Here is a 12,444-nt window from a genome sequence, read left to right on the forward strand (position 1 = left end):
GGGAGGAATCCACTCGCATTTCCCGGGGCAAGGGCAGAACAGCCAACATCTTTCATCCTCTTCAACGTCTCACAATAGTCCACCTGGCGTCGATAGACCTCTCCTGGGGGGCCAAGCATCACACCTTTGGTTGGAGCCCAGCCCTTCACGCTAGCTAATGTCTCTCTCCAGGCTGGTGGGTCCCAGTGTCACAGGCTCACAATACAACGGCTCACATGTCACCGTCCGATAAGGGATAGGGACGTTCTGGGTGAGATTGACGACAGCAGCCGCTCCCAAGCACTCAGTAAAGTCCAAACATGGATGGGGGAGGGATAGCTCAGTGGTTTGCGCATTGGCCTGCTAAACCCAGGGTTGTGAGTTCAATCCTTGAGGGGGCCATTTAGGGATCTGGGGCAAAAATTGGGGATTGATCCTGCTTTGAGCAGGGGGTTGGACTAGATGACCTCCTGAGGTCCCTTCTAACCCTGATATTCTATGAACACGTCCTTACAGTTCGAATACAGGAAAAGCGGAGTTATCCGGCCTGGTACCAACCGGAATGCTCTATAAACCAGCATTTCTAATCTTCATAGAAAGTCCAGTTTATAGTCTGGCTGGTGCGGGGCTGGTGGCTCCCTACCTGGCTCCCTACCTGGCTCCTCATGGCTCCCTGCACGCGGCACCATGTCCTTGATGCTCCTAGGCAGAGGACCAGCCATGAGGGGTTCGGAGTGTGGGAGGGGGTGCATGGCGTGGGCTCTGGGAGGGAGTTTGGGCACGGGAGGGGTTTTGGGGTGCCAGATCCAGGTGGCGCTTACCTCAGGCAGCTCCCCGCAATTGGCAACCTGTCTCTGCTGCGGCTAGGTGGCTCTGTGTGCCGCCTCTGCCCGCAGGTACCGCCCCCGCAGCTCCCATTGGCTGCGGTTCCTGGCCAATGGGAGTAGCGGAGCCAGTGCTCAGGCAAGGTGGGGGATGGGGTAGCGTTGGGTGGGGATCCCCAGGCTAGCAGCAGCTTGTGCTGCTGGCCTGGAGCTGCCCAGGGAGTGGCTCCCCGGGCCAGGCTGTGCTGAGCTCCAGGGTTTCCCATTGCCATGACACAGAATAATCTCTGGTTTGTCTTTCCACTTCATGTGGCAGCCACAAAGCTGCCTGCCACATCCCCTGGGCGATTCATTCCACACCCTCTGAGATGGGCAAGGAGACGCTGCCAACCGGGCAAGCTCAGCATGGCTCCTGTCAGCCCCGGTGCCTGTTCCTCCCCGACCCTCAGCAGAGGTCCCCAGGTTCTGGTCCCATGTATGTTGGGCCTGGCCAGTGATTCTGGGCTTCTTTAAAGGCAGTCGGGTAACACTAGCAGTCCCTGCTCTGGGCACATGCCAGGCTGCCATGGGGACTCTGCCCAGGCCTCTGAGCAATGCCCTGTCAGCACTGGGGAAGGCCTGGCCTGTGCTGAAACCATTTCAGAAGAATCTGGGGTACGCAGCTTGGCCTAGACTCAGCCTCCCTGGTGCTGATCCATGGGATGGGGGCAGCAGACGTCTGAGGGGTGTAACTGCACTCAGAGCAGCGCACGGTGACCCCCAGATAGGAACGATGTCTGCAATAATAAATGCACTGATGGAGCACCAGCGTGGCCCCAGGGCAGAGCATTTGGCTGAGACTCAGGCTTCTATTCCTGTCTCTGACACTGAGCAGCTGGATGACCTTGGTCAAGTCACTTTCTTTCTCTGTGCCTCAATTTCCCCTCCCACTCTCTGTCTGTCTGATCTGTTTGGGGTGGGGAATCTCTCTTAGTAGAGCCTGTAGAGCAATGGGGCCCTGGTCCTGGTGGGAGCCGCTGGGTGCTCGTGGTGATGCTGCTAACGCTGACTAGTGGGGAGGGGAGTGTGTGTGTGGCGGGGGGGGGGAAGCCAGAGAGACCCCCTTGAGGGACCAAAATCTTTGCCTTCCAATTCACAAAGGCGACTCTAGAGCCCCACCCTCTCCTTCCTCGGAGTGGGAGAAGGCTCCAGGCTGCTGGACCAGACGCCCCAAAGGAAAGGCGCCTGCCAGTCCAACTGCCCACAGTGCCATGGCCCACATTAACCTGTGTCCTGTTCTCTTTCCCCGCAGTGTGTGTGCTCTATACCCAGGGGATAGAGACAAAGCAGTGGAGGGAGGTAAGAACTGTGCTATTTTTTCCTATTTCTGTGGGAGACCCTGGGTCCTGGGCGGGGCGCAGGGGTGAGAGGGACAGTTGGGATGAGTGGTGAGAGCTTCTGGCCTCCTGGGCTCCATTCCCAGCTCTGCCATTGATTTGCTCTGTATCCTCAGGTGAGTCTCTTCACCATCACATGCCTTAGTTTCCCATCTGCAAAAGGATGTTAATGCTGCTGATGTGGGAACTGTGGGAGGGAATCCAGGATTGTCTGTGAATCGTGTTGAGAGCCTCACTGAAAAGTCCCCAGAAAAGGGCAAAATATCCAGCAAAATGAGTAAGGAAAGTCCAGAGGAACATCCTGGTGGGACGGGGGGAAGTGGCAGGATTCAGCCTGTTTCCCACCCCCCACATCCTGCCCCGTGCTTGGCTGAGCTCAGAAAACCAGACCTGCCTCTCAGCTGGCCTCTTTCGCGCCCGGCCTTGGCAGTGTCGTGTGCATGTGTCTAGGGTGAAGACGTCCTGCAGTGTGTGTGTGTGACGTCCTCTGGGGCCATCTGGCCGGGCTATCTGGCCTGCCTGTCTGTGTGTGGGGAGGCGCTGTGCGTGCCACCCAGGCCCCAAGAAGTGTAGTGTGTGATTCCTGCTCTCCCTGGGAGGAGAGGCCTTGCAGAGCACTGGGCAGGGGGTCTGCCAGGCACATTCAGATCTTTGCTTGTCTGGGTCAACCCTGTGGCTTGTTTTCATTGTTATTTCCTGCCACCTGGTTCAGCGCGGGGCTGAGCTGAGATCCAGCATCCCATGGGCAGAGGGTCTATGCACTGCCTGCCTCCTGTGTGTACTTATACAGCCCTCCTCGGCAGAGCCCCTCCCCACCAGAGTGGATGGACCCTGTCCCAGCCTTCCTGTACACACCCTCCCACCTGTCCATCCCTTCACCATCCATCCATCCATCCCTGACTTATGAGGTTTCAGAGTAACAGCCGTGTTAGTCTGTATTCGCAAAAAGAACAGGAGGACTTGTGGCACCTTAGAGACTAACCAATTTATTTGAGCATGAGCTTTCGTGAGCTACAGCTCACTTCATGGGATACATACTGTGGAAAGTGTAGAAGATCTTTTATACACACAAAGCATGAAAAAATACCTCCCCCCACCCCACTCTCCTGCTGACAATAGCTTATCTAAAGTGATCACTCTCCTTACAATGTGTATGATAATCAAGTTGGGCCATTTCCAGCACAAATTCAGGTTTTCTCACCTCTCCCCCCCTCCCACCCACAAACCCACTCTCCTGCTGGTAATAGCTTATCTAAAGTGACCACTCTCCTTACAATGAGTATGATAATCAAGGTGAGCCATTTCCAGCACAAATCCAGGGTTTAACAAGAACGTGGGGAGGAGGGGGGTTAGGAAAAAACAAGGGAAAATAGGTTACCTTGCATAAAGACTTAGCCACTCCCAGTCTCTATTCAAGCCTAAGTTAATTGTATCAAATTTGCAAATGAATTCCAATTCAACAGTTTCTCGCTGGAGTCTGGATTTGAAGTTTTTTTGTTGAAGAATTGCAACTTTCATGTCTGTAATCACGTGACCAGAGAGATTGAAGTGTTCTCCGATTGGTTTATGAATGTTATAATTCTTGACATCTGATTTGTGTCCATTTATTCTTTTATGTAGAAACTGTCCAGTTTGGCCAATGTACATGGCAGAGGAGCATTGCTGGCACATGATGGCATATATCACATTGGTAGATGTGCAGGTGAACAAGCCTCTGATACTGTGGCTGATGTGATTAGGCCCTGTGATGGTGTCCCCTGAATAGATACGTGGGCACAGTCGGCAACGGGCTTTGTTGCAAGGATAGGTTCCTCGGTGAGTGGTTCTGTTGTGTGGTGTGTGGTTGCTGGTGAGTATTTGCTTCAGGTTGGGGGGCTATCTGTAGGCAAGGACTGGCCTGTCTCCCAAGATCTGTGAGAGTGATGGGTCGTCCTTCAGGATAGGTTGTAGATCCTTGATGTTGCGCTGGAGAGGTTTTAGTTGGGGGCTGAAGGTGATGGCTCGTGGCATTCTGTTATTTTCTTTGTTGGGCCTGTCCTGTAGTAGGTGACTTCTGGGTACTCTTCTGGCTCTGTCAATCTGTTTCTTTACTTCAGCAGGTGGGTATTGTAGTTGTAAGAATGCTTGACAGAGATCTTGTAGGTGTTTGTCTCTGTCTGAGGGGTTGGAGCAAATGCGGTTGTATCGCAGAGCTTGGCTATAGACAATGGATCGTGTGGTGTGGTCAGGGTGAAAGCTGGAGGCATGTAGGTAGGAATAGCGGTCAGTAGGTTTCCGGTATAGGGTGGTGTTTATGTGACCATCGCTTATTAGCACCGTAGTGTCCATCCATCCCACCATCAACCTCGTCCAGTCCACACAAGAGATCCACTTCCTGGACACTGCCCCATTGTGCCCCCAGCAGCAATTAACTGGAACCAAGTGAATTCTGGATCAAAGGGGTGGGTCTTGCATCTCGCTGGTTGGCGTAGCTGGGACCCTCCCTGCCCTGTCTCCAGGTCATTGTGCCTTCGGGGTCATCTACATAGGGAAAAGTACCGACACGGCTTTGCCAGTGAAACACTCCATGTAGACGTGCTTCTTCTGGAAGAAGAGTGTCCAGGGGGAGAGATCTAGCCACGTCAGTAAATGTCCTCATTGATACTAGCCCTGATCTGTGGCTGTCGATCCTCATTGCAATGCCCGACATGCTGATTGCTTGTATTCCAGTCACACCATCAGGCCCCATTCACTACAGCTGCACAGTACGAGGCCCGGCCCCAGGGAGCGAACAGCCTGCCTCGCTAAGGCAGACAAAGGGTGAGAGGAGAGAGAAAGTGACTTTCATAGATGCCAAGGCCAAGTGGGACTATGGTGATTATCCACTCAGACCCCCTGTATAGCGCAGGCCAGAGACCTGTCCCCAAACAATCCCTAGAGCAGAGTGTTTAGAAATACAGCCCAGCTGGATTTACAAATTGTCTGTGACGGAGACTTCACCATGACCCTTGGGAAATCGTTCCAGGGGTTAATTACCCTCCCTGTTAAAAAATTGCCCCTTATTTCCTGTCTGAATTTGTCTCACTTCAGCTTCCAGCCGCCGGACTGTGTTAGCCCTTTCCCCACTAGACTGAAGAGCCCATTATTAAATATTTGTTCCCCATGTAGGTAGTTACAGGCTGTAATCAAGTCACCCCATAAGCTTCTCCTTGTTAAGCTAAATAGATCGAGCTACTTGAGTCCATCAATATAAGGTAGGTTTTCTAAACTCTGAATCATTCTCATGGCTCTTCTCTGACCCCTCCCCAATTTATCAGCATCCTTCGGGAATTGTGGGCACCAGACCTGGACACAAGATCCCAGCAGTGGTCGCACCAATGCCAAATATAGAGGGGAAAATCACCTCTCAGCTCCTACGTGAGATTCCCCTGTTCATGCATCCCTGGGTTGCATTAGCCTTTTTGGCTTCAGGGTCACACTGGGGGCTCCTATTCAGCTGATTGTCCATGCCCCCCCCCCAGATCTGTTTCAGAGTCTCTGCTTCCCAGGACAGTCCCCCATCCTGTAATTATGGCCGACATTCTTTGTTCCCTAGACGGATGCATTTACATCTGGCCATAGTAAAGCGCATACTGTTTGCTTGCACCCAGCTTACCAAGCCATCCAGATCGCTCTGTATCAGTGACCCATCCTCTTCACCTTGTTTAAGGTCCTGCAGCAGATCAATGGGAACCAGGAATAGAACCCAGGGCTCCTGGGTGTTTTCCCCAGGAATTGAAATTAGGGGGGGTGTTGGAATATTCGGGGGGGGGGTGAGGGCCGATGAGGGCTGAGACCATGAGGGCAAAGGTGGGCTGTACAGTAAAAACTGAAAAATGTTTCACGATCATTTTATTAGATTTAACTCTTGTTTTAAAACCATCACAAAAATTAAAGTTGGCTGCTCAAACTACTATGAAGCACGACATCTACATCCGTCTTGGTTTCTTGTTGTAATTTTGCACTCTTTGGTGTCTTCTTGTGTGTCCGTTACTTCCAGTCCTTCGTGATATGCTCATGATCAGGCAGAAGGCGACTTCTTTCAGAACACAAAATTCTATTCAATGAGGAAAAAATATGTTCAACTGTAGCTGTTGTGACTGGGAGTAGCGAGAGATGAATTCCTACTTTCATCCCAGGAAACAGAGCACAAAGATTGGGTCAAACCACTAGTGATGATAAAGAAGTTGAAGTTAATTCTTCATTCGTTCATTGTATGATATTCCACTCTGTGTTCAAATTCTCTATTCTGTCCCGGGCACATGGCAGCCCCATGGCTGGTAGCACCTCACTCCACTCAGCTGTCAGTGTTTTATAAGACAGGCATCCATAAAAGCTACGTGGAGGTTGAGTAGAATCCAGAAATCTCTATTGTAGATTTGTAAGAATCAAGTCTTTGTACTTTTTCAGCTGGCTTAACAAACACTTCTTGTCCTCTTCACTTACGGAGTCAATATAAGGACCTTCATTAGTCAGCTTCTGGACTGAAGTCTTTGCTTCTTCCAGGACATTTTCAATGGATATCTCTGATTGATCCAAGGATAGCTTCTATTTCTGGACAAAGATCTACTACTGTTGTAGCAGGTACCTGGATTACATTGTTTCATGACCCAAGTGGTTTCAACAGTAGATTTAAAAGAGAGAGAATGGCGATAGTCTTCTCTGAACTTAGTAACAAAAGTAGTCCACCAACCTCACTACTTTCTAAAGCCAGTAATAACGGTTGCAGTAATTTTAAGACAACTGCCAAGAATCACTCATGAGAAAGCCAGCAGGTTTTCCCAGGTTGGACTCATTTGAACTTCAGTCCCAGTGTATCTTCTATTTGTTTCCAAAATGTTCAGTCCTTTTGGACTCTTGCTGAAAAAAGGGTATAATGTCCTTTGAAGATTCTGCAGCTCGTACTAGCGCTCGCTGGAGTAGATGGCCTCTGCAGTGTGTATAGGAGAGATTAGGGTTACACTTTTCTCTCAGCAAAGCTTGTGCTCCACCATGTCTTCCAGAGAAGTTTGTAGCTGCATCAAATGCACAAGCAGCCATCTCTTTGGGGTCCAATTGACAAAGATTTAACTCTTCTAAGATGTCACAGATACAGCTGATTTGTCTTCTATAACCTGAACATCTAGAATGCATCTACTGGCCTACCACGGACATCAAGATAACATACATAATGACGTAATACTTGATGCCTATTTGCATTGGTGCATTTGTCGGCCATGTATGCACATAGTTTGAATATAGTGAGAGAATTCTTCACTTTTTCGACTCCTGAGTCTTTCACTGTTGCACCACGTGTTTCAAGAGAGTCAGCTGAGTTTTTTGCAGAAAGATACTGAGCATTTGCCAGTCTTGTTCGGAACCAGTGTTCAACTTCAGGATGAACACGTGACAATGCACTTAACATAGGCCTCTAGTTTGCAGTGTGTGGTATCTCTTGTTTAAATAGAAAGTATGATGCAATAGCCATGTTGGTTCACATAAACTGAGTTGTGTCTCCAGCATTCTTAACAGCCTCATTAAGTTCTTCTAAAATTGGCTTTGACAGTGACTGGCTTATAAGGCTTTCTGCACGTTGATGCAGTCCAGAAGCATGGTGTTTTGCATGTAGGTTGTCAGTATTGGCTTAGTTGATCAGTCTGGCAAACCAAGCTCCTCCACTTTTACTATATAAATCTATGACATGCCCACATCTTAAATACTGCATTTAGTTCTGGTCACCCCATCTCAAAAAAGATATATTGGAATTGGAAAAGGTATAGAGAAGGGCAACAAAAATGATTAGGGGTATGGAACAGATTCCATATGAGGAGAGGTTTCAGAGTAGCAGCCGTGTTAAATTCACAAAAATAAAAGGAGGACTTGTGACACTTTAGAGACTAACAAATTTATTTGAGCATAAGCTTTCCTGAGCTACAGCTCACTTCATCGGATGCATGAGCTTATGCTCAAATAAATTTGTTAGTCTCTAAGGTGCCACAAGTCCTCCTTTTCTTCATATGAGGAGAGAAGACTGGGCCTTTTCAGCTTGGAAAAGAGATGACTAAGAGTGGATATGATAGAGTCTTATAAAATCTTGATTGGTGAGGAGAAAATGAATAAGGACGTGTTATTTATCCCTTCACTTAACACAAGAACCAGGGGTCACCCAATGAAATGAATAGGCAGTAAGTTTAAAACAAACAAAAGGAAATATTTCTTCACACAACGCACAGTCACCCGTGAAACTTTTTGCCAGGGATGTTGTGAAGGCCAAAATTATAACAGCGTTCAAAAAAGAGCTAGATAAGTTCATGGAGGATAGGTCCATCAATGGCTATTAGCCAGGATGGGCAGGGATGCAACATCATGATCTGAATGGCCCTAGCCTCTGTTCGCCAGAAGCTGGGAGTGGACGACAGGGGATGGATCAATCAATGATTCCCTGTTCTGTTCATTCCCTCTGAAGCACCTGGAACAATCACTACTGGAAGACAGGATACTGGGATAGATGGACCATTGATCTGACCCAATATAGCCATTCTTACATAAAAAATAATTATAATAATAAAAAAGTTTAGTACAGAAACTCCCCAAGATAATGACCTCTTGAGATAGTGATAATGTGAGATAATGATCTTGGCAAATAATGTGTTTTAAAAATCTTGGCCTACTTGGAAATATATATTTATATAAGACCCAAAAATCAGGACTGTCCCTATAAAATCGGGACATCTGGTCACCCTAAGTCCAATGCTCTGGCTCCTGTTGTTTGACGTGCCACTGTTCACTCTAGTGCTCTGCCCCAATGGCCCTGCACTGTCACCTTCTGCTGCCACCTGGCACTGTGACCTCTGTGAGTCGGTCTCTCGCGGTTCCACCCAACCCGCAGTGATTTCAGCTCTTCGGGGTTGGGGGAACCTCGGTGCTAGAGCAGACTGGGCCGTCTCTTCCACAGAAACCCTGTCCCACAGCAGGTCTAAGCACTTAGACCTGATTATCAGAGATTTCAGCTCTAGTGGTCACTTAACAAACCAAAAGACTCTCTATGGAGCCTAATCAGCTCTGTCTCTAAACAGTGGAGAGGGGCAGGTCAAATCGTACTTGTGACTCAGGCAGACCATCAAGCAAAACACCTGTCCCCACCCTCTCTCTCGATGCCCTCAATCAGCACAGGCTAAGGACAGTTCTACTGCCCTTTACTCCTACAATAACTATTGTTTTTTCTCCTATAAAAACAACATTTAATTCCCCCTCCTCCCCCCCCGCCCCCGCATTCAAGTGATTTGTAACCCAACCCCAGCCGAAATCTTATCACTTGGGCAACACAGCTCTGTTTGCTGGATACCTAGGTAGATGAGGTGTGAATGTAAATACAATCTGGTCCTGAAGCCTTTCCCCCCAGCCCCCAGCTCATCACTAGCTGTCAGGGAGAGCTCCTTTCGACTTTGCTTACAAATCATAATTTGAAATTATTAGGTTGGCCAACATCACCAAAGGAATGCACTGACAGTCACAAAAAACAAAAACTGTATAAGGAAGCTGGTCTGCGATCATACTTTTCAAATCTATGATACTTTTTCAGAGACACGTATTTTATATGCTTTTAAAGTGTGTATTAATGTTTCAATTTCAATTCAAATTTCTGAACAATCACTAAAGTGGCAACACTGCATGTAACGAGTTCACAAAATGGGGGGGAGGGGGGTGTTGGGAAAATTCAGGGGGGGTGTAGGGAAATCCCTGCCTGGGTCCCTGCCCACTGCGCTTCTCAGCACTGGTGACTCAAGTTGCGACACTTGTAACGTTCTCAGTGGTGCTCGCTGTGGTCGGGATTGCACGTGCCCTGAGCGAGGCTGAGCACCCCCACCCACCCCCCCCAGCAATCTCCTCCTTCATGAAAGTATTGGCAGCCACCATTCGAGCCACTGAGCCAGCCCTACTAGAGAAAAATGGGGGCGGGGATGTCCCAGAGAAAGGCTGGTCACAGGAAGGCAGCCCAGATATGGGGCAGTGCGTCAGGGATCCATCGCATTTCTGGATGGGGATATTAACAAGCGCTGCGTCTCCAGGGCCCCAGCCGACGGAGTGCCCCACGCATGGTACGATCAGAAGCAGCAACCGTTCCGACAGACAGCAGGTGGCCGCGCGAGGACGCCTTTGATAATTCACGCACATGGGCTGGGCTCGGCCGGAAATGGTTCCAGATAATAGGTGACACAAAGAGATTCCCCAGCTAGTGTGAATCGGCCGGAGCTGCGCTGACGTCAATGGGGCCAGGCCCCCAGCTGGGGTAAATGGGTGGAGCAGTGGTGGAGCCAGTGGGGTCAGATCCCCACCAGGTGAAAGTCAGCGAAACAGCCGCAGAGCGTCGGGCTGTATGCCTGGAACACAGGGTCCAACAGCAGACGTCTGCCCTCTCTGGGAAGTCGTAAGGCCAGGAGATCCCCAGATCTCCGGGTGAGGTTACGCACTGCAGAGAGCCAGCACAAGGCCCACATGAGCTCCTCGTATGCCCACGGGTGCATGGTCCTTGCTCTGGCCCCTCTGCAGAGGGGGTTTCCCCCACATCAGGCTCTGCTGACACCTGCATTTCTAGGGCACCCTCCAGCCGGGAATCGCCAGGCATTTGCCAGGGGCTCGTTCAGCCTCACTCCCCGCCTCTGAGCGGGGTCTTGTTGGTGCGATTGCCCCAGTTACGGGCTGGGGGAGGCATGTGGCATCTGTTGGCCCGAGCCTCTGCAGGAATAGCTTCAAGAGCCCTGCTGCCGAATCTTTCCCGTGAGCCCCAAGGCCATGCCAGCCGGCCCATGCCAGCCCCTCGGGGTTCAGTAAGAGACCAGAGACCCGGCTGAACAGCCGGAAGGAACTGACCCAGTGTGTCCTGGTTCTGAGTGCTGTCCCTGTAGAACCATCGGGCCTAGAGCGCCCCACGCTGGTGGGTAATGGCATTATCCCCCTGGCACAGCCTGAAGCATAGCGAGGGGCAGTGCCCCGGTTACACAGCATGCCAGGGACATGCCCAGCGTTTCCTGTCTGCTTGGGCTGTACCCTACCCCTCATTGCCTCTCTTTACCAGGTCTCAAACTCATGACCTTGGCTGTGCAAAGCAGGCACTTGGTCAACGCCACCCCATGGTCTCAGGGGAGCTGCTGGCTCACGTCAGTGGTAACCACTAGAGGGTGCTCTGTGTCATTCCAAAAGCGGAACAGACGTCTCTGGAGAATGAGTCAGCTGATAAAGTTCAAATTGGCTGGCAAGTGCTTCCAATTCCCTGAAAATGAGCCTTAATTGGATATTGTGTTTGGCGTCTTCAATCAAGAGAGTATAAATATTTCTGATAAATACTGAGGCTCCTTGGCTGATAGGGAGAACAGTGATGAGAACGCAGTGGAAGAATAAAAGCCATTCTCATGAAATTAGTCATTACCTGGCTGTACTGAGTTCTAGAGGAAGAGACCGTGTACAAGCAACATGTATATTTATTTCCCTGATGCAATTCAATACACGTTATTGGTGGGACAAGGGTCACCAGGGTTGGCAAAGCTTAAATAATGTAAAGAACTGGAGAGTATGGATGACACACTGCCCTCTAGTGGGTGGAATCAGCTCTTCTTGGTTGTGTGTCATAAGCCCTACACTGCAAACAATGATTCTCCTTTAGGCTAAGTAGGAGGGGCCTGTGCTCTTTGGGGAGGGGGAATCTGGGTGCTGTGGCAGTACTAGGTGGCCATGGATTCCTGACAGGAAATCCTTGATGCTTTCTCTTTGGGTGGCAGGTTGCCACTGATCATTGGGCGAACTGTGCTACCTCTTTCATTGCCCTGCCTGGGTGTCGATGGCTGAGATCTTATTTTGTCCTTGAGAAAGCTCCTTGTCTGCCTTTTCCTCACATGGAACAGGGGAGTAAACACTCTATTTTCCAGTTTCCGCCCTGTGCAGCCCCACTGGTTGGAGGCCTCCCCTCTGGATTTCCAGCCTGTCTTCTTGTCCTCCAAGGCCACCGGGTGGTCAACAATTCTCTCTGGTGTGGGTCTGTATGTGCCATGCCCAGCCCCCTGGCTTCATGAAATGGGAGCAGACGCCTCGCGCAAACCAGCTCTTTGCTTTTGCCTGAGTCTCCTCACAAGGCGCCAGCAGACAAGCTCAGATGCTCCGTCAGTGACCTGGCATTTTGATGATCCCACTGTGCACCTATCTGTTCATTAGGTACCTAGATGCCTTTTCAGATCTGCCCCTCGAACCCAGGGCAGGGGCTTTGTGTAGAAGGC

The 12,444-nt window shown here is 50.1% G+C and overlaps 1 protein-coding gene across 2 annotated transcripts in view; it reads left to right on the forward strand.

The window, feature by feature from the left end:
* Positions 1–12,444, forward strand: part of CPNE5 (copine 5) — a 197,881-nt gene that overhangs the window by 38,525 nt on the left and 146,912 nt on the right. For both annotated transcript variants that reach the window (XM_084611211.1, XM_084611212.1), the window contains exon 3: positions 2,095–2,141. In XM_084611211.1, the coding sequence (XP_084467337.1) occupies positions 2,095–2,141 (47 nt within the window). The remainder of the gene's footprint in view (positions 1–2,094; positions 2,142–12,444) is intronic.

This window comes from Lepidochelys olivacea (assembly GCF_965140295.1).
Source record: "Lepidochelys olivacea isolate rLepOli2 genome assembly, chromosome: 21".
In the NCBI taxonomy this organism is placed as follows: Eukaryota; Metazoa; Chordata; order Testudines; family Cheloniidae; genus Lepidochelys; species Lepidochelys olivacea.